This window comes from Telmatherina bonti, assembly GCF_933228915.1.
Source record: "Telmatherina bonti genome assembly, chromosome: 17".
Classification (NCBI taxonomy): Eukaryota; Metazoa; Chordata; class Actinopteri; order Atheriniformes; family Telmatherinidae; genus Telmatherina; species Telmatherina bonti.
This window is the reverse complement of record NC_136615.1, coordinates 22,644,475-22,662,434: the sequence shown is the minus strand read 5'-3', so window position 1 is coordinate 22,662,434 and position 17,960 is coordinate 22,644,475. Positions and strand designations below refer to the sequence as shown.

Here is a 17,960-nt window from a genome sequence, read left to right as displayed (position 1 = left end):
CATAAGGTTTTTTTCATCAGAGTGCAAGTTGTTATTGATTTTCTTATTTTAAGGGAGGCTGTTTTGTCTCCATTTGAGTCCACATATGACCCTTCAATCATATTTTGGCCTGTTTAGCGTTGAAAACAAAGCAATTCTAGTAACATGTAAGATATTATGCAGAGCAGTTCAATTTTTTCCAAAGATACAAGATGTTGTGTATATCTGAAATAAAAGATTAGGTGAAAATTCATTCATTCATTCATTCATACAACAGACAGACAAACAACCTTTGCAGAAATTGCAGAAAACAGACAAACACATCATAATAGGGCTGCAAGATATTGGGGAAAAAACTGACATTGCAATTTTCTTTTTTTTTTAACCCTGTAATACTTTTTTCCAAAAAGAAAAACGAAAACTGGAATTTTCAACGGATGACTTGAATAATTCTTTAAATTATGCAGCACTCCTACTATCTTGTTAATAATTAACCTGCACTGATCTTACCTCCTTTTTGAGAGTGTTACAAGTGTGGTTTTATCTGTATTTGAGAGTTATTCTGGTTGTCTTTTATTTCTTGCTTTTATTGTGCGAGGTCCTGAGTAAATGTTTCATTCTATAATGTGCAAACATGAATTGTGTTGTAAAGATTTGTTTATTTCCATTGTAAACAAACAAACCTTTGTGCCAGGTTCCACTGAAATTGATAAGAAAATTAAAAGAAAAAAGAAAAATTTAATTAGAACATCCTTTCGCCTCCTACATTGGATGATGTGCGTTTGCACATGTACACTGCGATGATGATGCTCAAACAACAAATTGTGCAGCTCTATATCATAAGTAATTTGGGTAAATTGAAGCATAATCGCCAGCATTTTTCATCTTCCACATCCAAGTGTGTTGCAGACAGATGATCGACGTGCGTTTCTGAGATGCTAGAAATTCCTTTGTGCTCAGTGGTCACTGTTCCAGTATTGACAAGTGTCATATTTTTGACCAGCATGCATTTCTGTGTTTCAGGGTCAAGCTGAAGGATGGTGTGGTGTTCCTGGGAGCTAGAGCCAGTAACCCTGTTATGTGGACTGTGAGTCAGGATGTCAGAAGTGAGGGTCACAGGGTTGTTACCTTGCACTGTCACAGAAAGGAGACCAGTTTCAGTCAAAGGTAGGTCTAACTCCCTCTCTCTACTGATTAATAAGCATGTGAGTGCAAAACAAACTCAATGCACTGCTGAACAACCAAAGAACGGCAGCATGCTTTATTTCTCAGACAGGTGTCAGTAGACAGTGATTGCAAAAAGTAAAGATTAAGGAGAACATGACTCAGCATCTGTTCAATTAATTCACTGGCACCACCACACATACTGGTTTTAAGCCAAGTAAATTCGGTTAAATGTATTGTTTAACAAAGCATTGGCTTAAATCGTACTGAATGTCAGATGATAATCAACATTTTTCTGACCATCTTGACATCTGAAGCTTTGGTCAAAGCCTGAAGACTTCAGCGGCTTACAGTTTTCAGTCATCAATATTACAAGCATCTGACAAAGTGGATTAGTTACTCCAAGCAGTGTCGCCAGTACATGCAGCATAAAGGGCCAAAGCAGAGCTGTTTTTATTACCCTTTCTTTGTAAGAAAGCTCAGAAAATGGTTATTCTCTGCTAAAATTAAGGTCCAAAATATGAATCCATATCCACATGGATATCCAGAGACACTGCAGTACAGAATGTATCCATCCACTGCATATAGTCCTGTCATTACATATTGGAGTGAACCCAAAGGCAAGTCAGGTGATATTCCTCTATTAGTTAAGTTTTCTCTTGAGTTTGAAGTCATTTTTCAGTAAATACTAAATTTTAAAAACTTTTATATCGTCTAACATACAAGCTTTAGTTGCCACTTTATATGAAGCCATTTTTTTCCCTTTCCGTTTTATTGTGGGAACCAGTTGACACTAGTTTCAGACAGGTTATACATTACAGTATTGAAAATGGCTTTCAAGTACAGGACATAAAAAAAAAGTTGTTTATGGGCTATAAAATAAAAGAGCACTTAAATAAAGAATGCAGCATAATGTAATGTAATTTATAGCAAGTCTGAAAAACCTACTCAAAGCCATTATGTAGAAAAAGTAGCTTCAGCTTTGCCAAATGATTTCACAATTGTAACAAGTTCACTGACATCTGGATCCTTCCAATGTCGTTGGCGGGGTTTAAATCAACTTATGCATGTATGTGTGCACATTTATGTTTCCATTTATGAATAATAACGTGTTTGCATCAGCACACAGTATTTGACATTCAGCGAAGCACTTAAACGGCTTTAAGCAAAGACAGAGTAGCTGCACACAGGAAGTGACACACCCTGGCTGGGTTGTTATTTCCTCCTGCGTGTCAAGGTGATGACAGTGATGAATGACAAGTCATCTATCATTTACATGCATCTCTCCCACAGTCCTGTTGAGTAGAAGAGACATTGAATTATACAGTACTGCTCAAATCAAGGTCATTCATAGACTCTGGTATCCTGCCTCGCAATCCTTAACAGAAGAATGCCATTTGCAGCTACCAACTGTAGCAAGGCCAAACGCTTTAATCAGATATTAAGTTAAATTTTTGGAAATTTTAAGTTTAACAAAGAGGGATGGGAAATTAAATTAAAAAAAAAAAAAAAAAGAATATCTGGATTTTTAGCTTCACAATTTTAAAATTGATTTTGTTGAAAAATATCTTTTTTTTTTTTTCAAATAATTACAAATAATCTAATATAATATTTTGATCTTTTTACTTGTCTTCTTGGGCATTATAACAGCAGAATGATGGTCTGGCAACTGTGTTGTTTTTTCCAAATTGAGATGAAGAAAAATGACTACCGAAAAAAGTTTTGTACATTTTTGTTTGTTTGTTTACAGTCTACAAAAATCAACAATATCGAAGAATCGTGAGAATTACAATTTAAATTGAATTGGCACCCAAAAAATAGGAATTGAATCGATTTGGGACAAAAACACATTGTCACAGCTCTAATAACAAAGGCTGTAAGTGTCTCAAAAGGTATAGTTTGTTTGATGCATATTATGTCTTATAAAAACAGTTCAAACTTGGATTTATAATAGACAGTTGTTATAGTTATAAAACTAGAAGCACTCAGAGAGCGCAGACCAATGCCAAGTCATAAGATCACTCGCCTGAGAAAAACCCCCAAAGGCCCAATACTTCACCCTGAGACCAACCTCATACTTTAATATACACTTTAAGATAATATCACAGCATGTTTCTATCATTGGCATAGATGCCCCAGAAACAAAACCTTACACACCAAGATATTTGTATTTAAATGTGTTTGGCATCCACCATGTTGTCATCCTATATATTTTTTATTTTTTGCTAATGATTGCATTATCTGTTCAGAAATCTGTTGGAAAATTATTCTCATCTCAAAATAGTAAACAATCCTGTAAAATATTCCTTGATCCAGATGGGATCACTCCCACAATTTAATTACTTGCTACTTATGCAATTTGTGGCAATTCCTGAGAATTTTATGGAAATCCATCAATAGCTTTTTACGTGAATTTGCTATTGACAGACAGACAGACAAACCAACATTGTGGAAAGCATGATACATCGTCCTTTATAAGCAGTTACATGTGACTGCTTTGTAAAGTTACAACTCTACAAGGACAGGAGGGAAAAGGTCATTTCAAAATGTTCAAATCTTAAATATTACAACTCAAAAAAATCCTCATAGCAGGCAGGGAGGCTTGGATGGAGCGTTAAGAGCAGCTTTTAATTATTCATGCAAATTGTGTTCAAGACCAACTATGATGCCTTTTGTTTTTATTTCCATGTTAATGTTAATACACTCAGAACTTCTCATATTTTATTGTTGGTTGAAGGCAAAAACAGCAAAGGTCAGAAAATGTTCATTTTTAGAATAAAGATAGTCAATATTTTTTATAGCAACACAGTAAGATTAATCTCTGAATTGTGTTGTATTCTAGTTACTTTCAGTGTATCGAGGAGACAAGCTAATAAAGTAAACACTACATTCTTTGTGTTAGTAATCATCTTTTTTTTCCAGCCGAAACAATGAATACAGCTTTCGCCCAAAAACTGCTGGGATAGGCTCCAGCTTCCCTGCGACCCTGAATTGGACTGAGCGGTTAGGAAAATGAATGAATGAATAAAATGTATAGGTATACAAGTCATACTAACCCTGGTCCTCTTCACACACCCCGCTCTCTTACCTCAAAATAGTTTTGCCATTATCGCTCTATTCTATTCTCGTTATCCCTAGAGAGCATCCTTACAGTTGTATCATGGCTTCAGGCGCTGGTCCATTGAAGCAACGTTGTGGATGTCAAGGTACAATTGTGCATACCAGAACCCTTATTTAAATTCAGTCGATGAAGCATCAGACCTTAACAAAATAACCACAGGCACCTTCAGCTTATGTGCTCATCTAACTTTATATTTGAACTAATTATTCTACAGTTTCCATTGCAAATCAACAATTGTAAGTGCAGACCAATTAAGCCTTCTATAATTCCTAATGACCTTGGGAAATTCATTTGCTATATATGCGCTCCATAATGCTTCCACTTAAAATATTGAGTACCACCGGTCTCATATCCATCACCTTATAATAGGTCATGGATAGGTTCTTCTTCTGTATCTACATGTTCAGAAAAATACAATCAACAACATGGTGTTTTGTTTTGTTTGTTTTTTTGTTTGGCACCAAAGACTCATTTTAATGTGGATTATAGAACTTTTAATAGCAGATATTTTGAACTGCAGGGAAAGCAAGGTGGAACATTAATAAGGACTACACTCCATTAAGTGTCTCTCTAGGCACCGGCAGTTAGTCAGCATGCACAGCAGCAGGACCTCCCATAAGCAGAAAAAATATTCACTGATAAATGCTCTCCTATCAGGATCACATTTCACTCATTTCACATCACTATGTCAGATTGTCTGCAGACATTGTTTCCTCGTGAAAACAAATAAGCAAATCTTGACAGAATAGTTTGAATAATTAGTAAGTAAATAGATGAATACAAAAATTGCTGGTTTTTTACTCCACTTTGTTGTATGTGATTTTATGAGAGTATGTGGTTGAGTCATGCACATTTATGCACAGAGTTGTGAAACTTTTTCATGATGAAGATATCAAATGAATTGGCTGCGATTGTTTCAGAATTTAGTGTGTTGCAGGTGCACTAGGTTCTGAAAGGCCAAGAAAATATTGAAGGAGCAAAATCACAAGAAAGAGGTGCAAAAACAGGTGTGTTTCAGAGTAATGGGACACGTGCACAGACACAAAGTATACACCGTTATTGAACGGTTTAAGTCTCAAAGCTGTGCACGTTTTCTGTGCACATTCCAGCAGCCAAGTAGCCAAATGCTTCCTATAGAGACCTATGCTCTAGTGTTCAGGGAGAGACTAGTACTAACTGGGAAGGTTTTCTGGCCTGCAGGGATAACTGGGTGATTAAGGCTGACTGTCTCAGAGCTCCAATCAGAGAAAACAGTCACCAAATTATGCTCAATCTCTTTAATTGGTAGAAAGAGATTAAGATGATTCCAGATGGCTGTTTGTTTTTGAATATATCTACAGTTTACTAAAATATGGAAGCTTAGGTTATCAACTTCAAAAGTAAATTCAAATATTATTATTCAGGTCATTTCAAACCTGGTTTTCTGATATTATTATCTATAATATCACAGGACTCCTTGAATCAAGCAGACCTTCAAGCACAATATACTATGTGTTGATATTTCTGCCATTCTTCTAATTTTACTCTGATATTTACCATAATGAATATAAAAGTCATCAGACCAATCCCGCAACAATTATGGCTGGGTTTAACATTTTGAAACTTTGTTTCCATCACAATCAATGTACACTGGCAAAGACACAAATTGGAAATGAAGCTAAATCAAAACATTTATGTCATGTATGAACAGAAAGTTTTCTGCAAGAATTTGGCCATCCTTGCTGAGGTGGTCTTTTTTTTTTTTTTTTTTTTTTTTTTTTTTTGCCAGTGGGGTTTTGCAATAAGCAAATCTTTTCATAAAGCATGACTTTGAGGATGATGGGATCAAGTTACCATGGTGATTGCATGTCACGGTCAAGGATCAACTTAATCAGCAGTGCTTACACAACAAAATAAGCAGATTATACACAGCAATATACATATTTTGGAGTATAAAATATACAGAAAATAAAGAATAAAATGCAGAAACTTTGGGATAGCAAATATTAGCCTTATCAAACAAAGATTTTTTTTTGCAGCTGAAGTCCGTTTAACATGAACGTAACAAAAAAAGAAAAGAAAAGAAAACAGAAAAAAATTGACTTAAAAATTCAGACGTTGAGACCAGGTGTCTGAGATACAGGTGGTTTTGTGGATGATTCCAAATAGAGGAAGCAGCATACTTGAAAATCCTTTTGCCAAATTCACTTCAGGCTTTTGTGAGAGATAAAAGGAATTCTTAGCAGCAAAGACAATCACTTCTCATACATTTTTGAGGCTTGGTGTCAGTACGTAAGATGGGACCGATCAAGAATAGCTTTGTAAAGAAAAATATGACAGCTTTTCAGTGTAAGTCAGTGCTTCTCAAACTTTTTAAACCCTCGCTCTCCCCCCTGTCCTCCTCTCTGCAGGAAAAAAAACACATATGTATCTACATCCCACAAATGCAAGGTAAATGCAAAAAGATATATAAATTACAGGTTGTACGGGTTTACTGTGCTAATCATTGTACAAACAGCACAGTTTGGTAAGCACAGCATGTGTGTTACCATTGGCATTTTTTTTTGGGGGGGGGGGGGGGGCAAAAATGAGCTCTAGCTCCAAGATCGCCTTCACAGCCAGAGTCCTGCAACGTCTCAGGTACGCACAGACACTGACAGGTAGATTCATGTAGCGTAGCTTACTGATGTGAGGGAATTCTATAAGAAATTATTTTTTAGCACACCTAAAACAAAAACCACAAAAGCCTAAAAAATAAACACCTGAACAGGGCATGAAGCCCCAATTCTACCAGCAGGTCCAGGTTGGTATGGGATGGTTTGGTTCGAAAACCTTTATCGCTCTTGTGTTTCCATAAATATCTCTCTGTTGTTTTTATTTTCTTTCATTGTTCTGTTGTGTCTCATTTTTCCTTATTTATTTTACTTTCTTTTTTATGTTTTTTGGGAGTCGACCAAAACAAATTGATGCATCACCGCCACCAAGTGGTCCGGACTGTGAATTGGAATATTTACAATAACCAAAGTTGTCGAGACACGAGTTACTTTATTACGTTTTTCCCAGACCCTGACGGCAAATAAGTCCTGCCAATTTGGCAACACATCCAGGACACACCAGATAATTATCAGCCACCGTCATGGTGTTACGTCCCCCAACCACTTTATATAAATTTGACTGTGCCGTCCCCTCTAGACCAGTGTTTTTCAACCTTTTTTGAGCCAAGGCACACCTTTTTTCATTGAAAAATCACAAGGCACATCACCAACTAAAATGTTTTTTTTGTTGTTGTTTGTTTGTTTCATACAGTCCAACTTGTCAAAGCCTCTCAAATGGAAATCAGATAAACACAAGAAAACAGAATTTTATTATCCTGTTTGGATGAACAAAGAGCTTCTTTTTAGACCAATCAGGTGAAATTGGGTAATTTCTCAGGGCACACCTGATAATCTCTCGCGGCACACTAGTGTGCCATGGCACAGTGGTTGAGAAACACTGCTCTAGACCATTGGCTGGCTGCTTTAACTCCATCCTGTAACTGGCTGCAAAGCTCCTTCTGGTGATTGGCTGGCTGATCCATCCCCATGCAGGATTGGCTGACTCTTCATCCTCCCCAGCTGGGCCCATCTCATCAGCACTATTTAAGGAGCAGGCTGGCAGGCAATCACGGCAGCTGGGTGTTGATTGCTCAGTCTGCCACTCTTTACCTTGGTTGTCAACCTGGAAAGTGGTTTTGTGGTGCTGTACAGATTAAAATCTTTGCATCTTTTAGCTCAATAGGGTTAATTGAGAATTGTCACAGTTTTAACTGTGGTTTTTTTCTTTGAATAGTTTTGTCACTGTGTCGTTTGAGTGATATTGTGACATGTTAACAGGTGAAACCTGTTACAATGTTGTGAACCTTCATTCCTACATGTTAGTATCAGGCAAACTCTCCGGCAAATAAACACCTTTTAATTAAAAGGACTTATTTGTACGCTGAATGTTTGCGAACACTTGCCCCTTTTCTCTGGCGAGCTGGGGGTTTGTAACAGATGGGTTAAAGAACAACTGAGTGGGCCGTGGTGGTGCTCACTAACTGAGGAAGGAGGTGCTAGTTTTGTTGACAGGCAGGCCAGCAGCTTTGTAGTAACAGTTTATGTTACTACAAGTTAAGTTATGCTGTTTTTACGGATGAACAGTTCTGGTATTGCCCTAGTGTAATATTGAAGCTGGTTTATTCAGAAACATGGTGGGAAAGTTGCGATGACTGGTAATACAGCACCTTTCTGCTTCGTAGCTCGTCCCGCTCTTGACACTTTGTCGGCTTCTCTCCTCTTCTGTTGTTATGCTTACACACAGATCAGACTGGCACCTACAAAATTCTAAAAGAAGTGTGACTTTTTAATATTTACACTAGAACGGCCATCAGCAATTATTCTGACCATGACATTTAAACTGAAGTTAATTACTTTTATAATACTATTGATGAATTAATTCTATTCTAAACAAAAAATGTATAAGAAAAGAAAGAATAAAGCAACAATGTTCGGACAGATACAAAATCTAAACTTCAGTTTCCACGGCCTGGTTATTTGCAAAAGTCATTGTAGTGTGGATAAACCTGAAGTGGCAGAGAGCACGCAGAAAACATGATAAAAGCAAGAGCAAGGCTTTATGAAGGCAAGCACAGGCGATTTAATGGCCATCTACACCAGGGGTAGCAGTCCTGGAAGTGTTTGACGTTTCCCTGCTGCGGTACACCAGCTCGTCAACTCGGGGTAAAAATAATCAAATTGCACTTCTGATTTATATATCTAATTATGTTTTGTGGATTAGCACAATAAATTAATGCAATTGTAATATTAAAACAAAAAAAGTAATTGTAACAAACCCTATTAAACAAAGTACCTCGTGCTCCTATTACACAAACTTATGGCACAAGAAAATGAAGTCAGACCCCTGGTTATTATGTTTCATTTAGCCTGTTACATTCTGGTCAACATGCTCTTGTTGTTTTGGAAGTTATTAAACTTGACTTGACTCATCTTATAGTGGAATGCTGTCCAAATATTACCACAAGTATGAGCAGCCTTTTTCAATATGGCAATTCCTTTTGTGTGGGGTTTTTTTTTTTTTTTTTATTTCCTCAAGAAAACAAGCAAGCCAAGTTTCACTGCTGCTCCCCTGGAACGCTTCTCTTGGGTGCTTGAGCTACGAGAAAGCAGTTTACCAAACTGCTGCATTCATAATATAATCGGCAAGCATAATAAAATGACTGCTAACTTTCGCTCACTGAGGAACATATTTTTAGCGGTGCAGCTAGAGCTCCCATGTTTGTTAGATCGGGGCAAAACGATGTCATGTGGTGTACTCGCCTAGAAAACACAACTTTTCTCCTACTCTTCAATTTTACCCAAAACCAGCTGGATTTGCCACCAAAACTTCGGCTATTTTTCTTGAAGACACTTAAAACACCATATGACATCTTTCCTCTCCTTTACCATTTAAAACTAATGTCATCTGAGAAAATTCCCCAGCAGTGCTGTCACCAGCTGACTGCAAATCATCTGTGTGTCTGGGCTGTATCCGCCGTTATCCCAAGAAAACATACTGTGTCTGTGGCACACCTCAAAAATGATTGAATAATAGACTTTTATTGGGGACAAAGCTACACACCATGTCAGGCTTATCACGTAGCCAAGAGAGAGGTGTAACAACAACGCCCAATGTCCTGGGCAAAGAGTCGGTGACACCAGTACAGTACGCCTTGATGCCGATTGAACAGCGCTGATTATAATTTTATTGTTGTTTATTCATAACAAAATGATCTATGACAGTGAGTCTGCAGGATTGCAAGGGTCTGAGGAAGGTTCAGTTTTTTTTTCCTTTTTTTTCTTGTGGTGAAAGCCTAAAATTCTGCTTGCATCACTGACTGGCAATGAATGTTTAAGCACTAACTATTACAACTATTCACAAAAAATTGGTTCAAGTACTAAAGAAAAACAACCAGTTTTAACTGCCATCTCTTTCTTACATAGGTTTTCCATTTAACAGTAAGTAAACTTTCATATAAACACATTTTCACAGGATAAGAGGCTGTATTTCTTTGATTTGCATTATTTTTGCAACCAAAGTTTTTGTTTAATTTCCTTTTTTTGTGTTACTGCAATAAATAATATTTGCAAACTTTACAAGTACTATAAAAAGTAAAAATAAAAGAAAAAAAACAGTAAGGTAAATTCATTGGTTGTTTAGGTAAAGCAAGCTACACACTAAACATTCAATGTCAAGTAAATGATGTGATTTCAAACACGTCGCTTTTAAGCTGCATTGAATGCAGCATAATAAGAACTGTGGGGAGAAGGGTTAAGTTTAAAAGGTTGCTTTTGTAAACAAAAACAGCTTACAATACTTTTAATGACAAGACCTCATAGGCCACAGGAGCCATTAGAATATGTACTGTTGGAATACTTATTAGAACCCCACTGCCCTTGACTTAATTAAATGGCTAACGGGTCTACGGGATCACTCATCCTCTGCTCTTTCATCATCCTTGTGCGGAGGATATAAAGAGACATTTCCTTACAGTATGGCTGATTAAGAGAAAAAGGGACAGGTCAGCTTCAGTTTCAAAGTCTACTGGAGTTCGGCTAAGTTTTAAACACACAGCTCATTAGTTGAGCCATTACTTATAATAGGCATTAATTTGTAGCTTGTTTACAAGGAATTTCATTAGCATAACAAGCATGGCTTGGTCATGTAAAACACACCAGAGGAGGATAAAGAGAGGGCAGTGTGCAGACTGCAGGGGAAGAAGTCGAAGACATATGTTTGTACATTTTTTCTGCTTGATCAAAATGTGCACGAGAAATTGTTCATACTGCCTCCCGTTTGCGTCGCACAGTTTTGGTAAAAGTGTCATCAGTCACCTTTTGTCTCCTGCAGAAAGCAGAGACACAGATAAAAAAGGCAAGATATACAGAGGTAACAAAGCTAGATTTTGAGTCATGTTACTGAAAAAAATAGCAATAACTGAAATTATTTCTCAATCATGATTGACTCCTCCCCATCAACCCCCCCATTTTTGGGTGGACAAGTATTCAGCAAGAAGAACAAACTGATAAAGAAAGCTGGCTCTGTGCTTGGAGTCACTCTGGAGCCACTGGAGATGATTGTCCAAAGAAGAATGCTGCACAAGCTGATGAAGATGATGGAGGATTCTTTACACCCTCTCCACAACACAGTGAAGAAAAAACAAAGTATGTTCAGTGAGAGGCTTCTTCATATCCGATGTAAGACTGAAAGATACAGAAGATCATTCCTGCCAGCAGCCATCAGCCTCCAGAACAAGATCTCCTCAAATTAATTATTATTATATACTACAATATTGAATTTCCCTTTGGGGATTAATAAAGTATTCATTTATTTTCATTTCATTCATTAAATTTTATTTCCAGGGTTGATCAGATGATTGCCACGAACTTTCATTGTTGTTCAGATATCATCTAACAATATATATATATATATATATATATATATATATATATATATATATATATATATATATATATATATATATATATATATATATATATATATATTTTTTTTTTTTTTTTTTTTTTTTTTTTAATGTCTTGGAAGGGTCGCATCCTTAACCAGCCAGATCAAAACAAGTTTAATATCCCATTGTCTTTATCCAACCATATGGGTATTACAAAAGTTTCTGGTTCTAAACAACAAAAAGAGGGGAAAAAAATTAAAGAAAAGTTCCTCGGATGTTCATTCATTGATACCTGATGTGGAATTGCCAGCGCAGTGCAAACCTGAACAAGGCGATGCATCTGAAATATGCCATAGTCAGGTGTTTTTTGTTTTTTTTTTCCACTGAATAAATTTGTCATTTCTGCATGAAGACACACCTAAGCATGTGCTCTGTCTGACATGAACAACCCAAACAAACAAACAAGGGAACAAAGACGATCCTCCGGCATATTTTCACCTTCAAAGTATCAGAGAATCATAAAACGTGGCATCACATGGAATTTGTCTACTATTGCAAGAGGACTCCTGCTGCGAGCAAGTGGGAGTAGGTTTACTCAGAAAGACTGTCAAGACAGCCTTACAACACCTACACAAAGATTCAAGCCTGTAAAGCAAAGTTCTCCAGGCTGCTATCTACAAACAACACCATTGACTGACAAAGCAACGAGACATCAGTAGAAATAGAATTAAATTTTAGCCCACAATGTGTGCTTTGCAATGTGTGTTTCATCATAATTCTCCTCATTGCATTAGAACGGTAAAACTTATTCCAGGACTTGGTTTATATATAAAAAGGAGAAACAATTGCAGTGAAGTTGCAATGCTGTAAAGCTCTGGTTTGAAAATAGGTTAAAAACTCGTTGTTTTGCAGCACTTGACGAAATCATGTTTAAAGCATCAGTGAAATCGAGGTTTGTCATTCTGTGTTTGCCCCAGCCATCTGCTGAGGGAGTGACATGAGCCTCAAAGGGTCTTTCTGTGGAACAAAGGATGCAAGTGTGAGTTGGAGGGGAATGGGAGCTTGTTCTGGAGCAGAACGATTAGCATACTCTTTTCCAGAGTCAGAAAAAAATGGCAATACAAATAGCCAATAGGACTCTACATATTGCGTCAAGCTCTGAACATCTTACGAGATCTTTCACTGTTACATGACATCACCTGCTGAGAAAAAACACACCTGGCAGTGATCTCTGATGTTACAATACCAAACATAATGATAATGGAAATTATAATCATGAGAAGCTCAATAGAAAACCCCTTTACCCTACATTTTCATCACTGTCTCTTAGCATAAGCTAAGGGGTGACATTAACTTGCTGTTATAGGTGATAAATAATTAAATGCATTCCCCTTGAAGTTTCATGGCAAGGATGACTCCAAATCATAGGCGCCTGAGGAGTAGAGCAACTGGAGCAAATACATTCCCATCATTCCTGTTGGAAGAGCAAAGTTATTATTTCCATCCATCGAGCACCTCAAATCAAACCAATCAAATTTTTCTTTGTCATAACTGCAACCCATTGGAATCAGCTTTGTTGGCCGAACAAACACATGTAATGTCGTCAGTTGAAATCTCAATTCGTGCCACATGTGGAAACTGAGCTGTGCACTGTATGCAATATCTGTCTGAAGATATAAGTGGCCATGAAAGAGCATGTACATTTCTACCAAATTTGATTGATTCTTCTCATGATACAGTATGGTAATAATAGCCAGAGGCGGTGTAAGGGGTTGCAGTCGTTGCCTGCTCCCATCACTTCTCCCCCTCATCTCCATGACAGGTTCTCCTACTTTTTTTCATCCTTAATGTGAAATGCAAAATGGTTTTCTTTTACCCTCTCCTATGTAAATCCTGTCCCCCGCTGTCGAAATTGCAGAAATTTGTTATAAGCACATACATTTGTTATAATAAGCAATGGAAGCATCTTAATGTGAAGATCATGGTCATTTTCCACAATAACAATTTGCATAAATTGTGCATGCAAGATTAATTTGCAACTGTTTTAGGGAGGCATCCACAATGTGAAATCTGATTTAAATAAAAAATCTTTTGCTCATTCAATGGTCACATGGTACTACAACCTATAAACTGTGAGCTGAAGCGAAAGAACATTGTTTGGGTTCGTGAATTAATGGCTAAAAGGCAGCTTTACTCCATTCTGAAAAGTCGTTAGAAACTGGAGTCATTGACAGAACAATGATGAGTGAAGACTGAATGAGAAAGGAGTTCAATAATCAGTCCTCTTCACTTCTTGGGGAGAGGTCAAAGGGCCTTGTGCTGTCTTTTTTTTTTTTTTTTCTGATTGCACCGAGCTTAGCTCAGATACTGAATAAACGCATACAATCAATGACCAGACCATGCAGGCGCTTGCAGGACTGCATTTACAACTTGGGTTAAATCAAAGGTCCCTCCAGTGCAATCCTGTTCCAGTGGAAGAGCTCTTCACACAGCAAGACACATGGATGTTATTGAGCTCGCTGTTTCAGGTTACTCCTGTACGGATCATGTACAACAAGCCTTTATGTTTATTTGACTAAATGGGAAACCTGTCTCGGGTTTACCTTGCCTCTCTCCTATTTATTGCTTCCCTGCAACCCTGAATTAGACAAAATGGTTTAGAAAATTAACACTGCTTCAAATACTGTACTCAACTACAGAATGAGCATTGAGATTAAGGCAACCTATGTGTGTGGAGGACATATTTGCATTATACACTGTAAGTAAAAGATAAGAGTATGCAGATGTATGCATGTAGGTGTGCTGCATGCCCTTGAACATGTGAAAGGGATTTTGAAGGTACTGGGTGTTAAATGATGGAGAGGAGAGACGAAGCAGTTAGCTTCTCAATTGGTTTAATTTGAATGCCACCAAATGTTTTCTACAATCGGCTGATGTCGGGAATAGGCAGCACACAATTTTGTATGAAAAGATTTTCATTCAAATGCCTTAATCCTTTTAAACATTCATCCAGATCTTATTTCCATTAGTTTATATGTAAGGTCACTTATACAGCAGTGAAATGTTGTCTGTGTGACAGTTTGATCTATCTGCTATATTGATCATATGTGATTTAATTTGCATAAATGGCATGTGAGTCTCACATGTTCACAGACCGTCTAATCATAAATGTTCCACACAGGAAATGAACCCTTGAGTTAGTCTAATCAAACTAAAAGCACAAGTCTTTTTTTTTTTTTGCATTATAAAATTTTCAATCATTAATGGAAATCATCTAAACCTGATGGAATCATGAAATAAAACAAGTTTAGTCTTAGGGGAATGATTTACGTTTCTTTCTATAGGGATACACTCTGCCTCCCACAACATCTAACCTCTCTATGGAAGGTTTCAAATACAAATTGGACATTTAATGTACATTATTTCCATTTCAGAGAAAATGCAAATCTGTGTCAAGAAAAACTCACTTCATTAGGTATTCAAATACTTTGAATCTGGCCTGTGTGACTAAATTAGGTAAATTACAATGGCTGCAGCCAAATGCAGCCATTATAATATTGTGCCAGAATGTAGTTGGAACTGCCGGATTTCCCCAGACAAGCAGTAAATTCTTTCTAGCAGAAACGATGAGTATTGGAACGGGCTTTTCAACCTGAATGTCTATCGCCCCCAGTATGAGACACATCAGGTCATGTTGAACAGGGAAATTGAAAATAGCAGAAAATACTTTTATAATATCCAACCATAACCTTTGGAGTTCCACACAATACATATAATCTCCATTCAACATTACAATTCCAATATGTTGAGGAGAAATGTGTCTCCTTTATCTTTATAGATTTGAAAGTAAAATATAAATGATTTGCAATTTTTAATTGAATTAATTAGCATGATTTTTCTGTGATTTGTTACTGCCTTTTACTTGCTTCGCACCATCTGTAATGCTTTTACTGTTTTATGTAAAGCACTTTGAATGGGGTTCTACATGAAATGTTCTATAGAAATAAACTTGCCTCGCCTAATTCATAAATTAAAAAGCCCTGTTCTTCAACCTGACTTATCAGCCACAAAAGCCGGTGATGATGTGGGAATGTTGCCCAAAGAAAAGCTGGAGATTGGCCATGAAGCCTGGTGGTGTTTGATAAGGCAGGCCTACTGGCCTTGGGACCCCCAGCTCAGAACCCTCTGATCCACTTCATCTTTTAATAAATCATCTGCTGAATCCTGGGCTGCTGTTTAATGCTTTTAAGCTCTCTTTGAGGTACTGAAAGAAGTCTTCCTGGGATTTCCAACTTACGGCCCTCCTAACAAGTTCAAATTACAGCTTAGAGGGAAGTTAGTCGAACTCATGTGAAGCTTATGAAAACACTGGTGGATACATTTATCAATTTTAGATTATCATTAATACAAGATCATAATCTGAGTTTGTTGTGTGTAGCTGAATTTGAGACGACACAACTTAGTTATCGGGCTGCATGGTGGTGCAGTGGTTAGCACTGTGGCCTCACAGCAAGAAGGTCACTGGTTCAATCCTTGGCTGGTTTGGTCAGTGGCCTCTCTGTGGGGAGTTTGCATGTTCTCCCCGTGTATGCGTGGGTTCTCTCCAGGTACTCCGGCTTCCTCCCAACATCCAAAGACATGCATGTTAGGTTAATTGGTCACTCTAAATTGTCCCTAGGAGTGAGTGTGAGCGTGAGTGTGGTTGTTTGTCTCTCTGTGTGGCCCTGCGATGGACTGGCAAGCTGTCCAGGGTGTACCCTGCCTGTCGCCCAAAGCCGGCTGGGATAGGCTCCAGCTTCCCCGCGACCCTGAATTGGAATAAGCGGTTCAGAAAATGAATGAATGAATGAACTTAGTTATCTGATCAGTTGTGTTCAACTTTGGATGGCGATAATTCTAAGGTAAAATATGGACCTGCATGCCTCTTCCGCTCACATATCAGAGGATGAGGGGGGTTCTGTTTACTTGATAGAATTAATAGGGGAAAGGAAACAGTTGTAAAGGTTTTAGGTCAGCAAAGGGGTGAGGGTAGGGTCAAGATTCTTATTAACCCTGGCTAGACCTACCAATTCAGTCAATTGAGCTATAGAGCAGTTTGTTTGTTCAGGTTTATGGTGGGTCATTCATTCATGCAAGTCTGTTGCCTGCATTCAGATTTTATTTGCACCTCAGGTTTTTTGTGAAAGGTATGACAGAAAGATTTATAATTAAAATATACATGTTTGCTGTCACTGGTAAAACTGAACCTATTAAAGGTTATATGTTCAAAACCCACCAAGTGAAAGTGGCATTAAATTGAAGAAGGAAAACTATATACCGGCAATTGGTAGACCTAAAATCCTGAGCCTTACAGTACGTTTTCAGGTAAGAAACAATGTAAAATTGAGATGTTTAAACTGTGACTATGAGCAAAAAACAATGGAAAGTCTATTTATCATTTCCAAACACATTAGATTATTAGCAAGAAAACTAAAAATCATGAGTATCAAGCTTTAATTTCTTGTCTGTTCCCCCTGCACGCAAAGAAGCATCCTGATTCTATTAATATTTGATAAAATTATACGCTGTAAATGCTGGGAACTTCAGATTGCTGAACATCTGTCCAACATTGCATGAGACTCTCCCCAATCCAGGTCCTAGAGGACCAGTGTCCTGCAGGTTTTCCCAAGTGTCCCTGTTGCAAAACACCTGATTCAAATCAATGTGTATTTAGCAGACATGTGCAGAGCTTGTCTGAGTCTGAGTCAGGTGTGTTCCAGCAGGAACACTTGGAAAACCTGAAGGACACCGGTCCTTGAGGACCAGGGTTGGGGATCCCTGACATACTCTGCCTCTCTGAAATTAGGTATTTTATCCAATCCATTCCCACTTTATTTATAAAACGCTTTAAAACAGCCACAATGGACCAAAGTGCTGAATAGAAAAAAAGTGGATATACAAGTTTTTACCCAGTGTTGTTGCCATTTAGCCCAATGAGTTGCCAAACATGATTTTTCCAGTCAACTTCTTTTTTTAAATGTTATGTTTCCCAAAAAAAAAAACAACTAATATATCACACTACATGGTAAAATGTATATTTCACCATAACATGGTAATGTTTAGATGGTTTTTTTTTTAATTTACTGGGAATTAAATGTGAGTTTGTGACATTTACAAATCAGTGCATTGTGTTTAAATTTGACATAGCATCCCAACATTTTGGCAACTGATGTTGTATTAGCTTTAATGTTAAAGTTT

At 37.4% G+C, this 17,960-nt stretch overlaps 1 protein-coding gene across 1 annotated transcript in view; it reads left to right on the top strand.

Moving 5' to 3' along the window:
* Nucleotides 1-17,960, top strand: part of LOC306768749 (transmembrane protein 132C) — a gene marked incomplete at both ends in the record, with an annotated part of 172,219 nt that overhangs the window by 105,758 nt on the left and 48,501 nt on the right. The window contains one exon of the mRNA XM_079257173.1: nt 1,003-1,146. Coding sequence (XP_079113299.1) covers nt 1,003-1,146 — 144 coding nt within the window. The remainder of the gene's footprint in view (nt 1-1,002; nt 1,147-17,960) is intronic.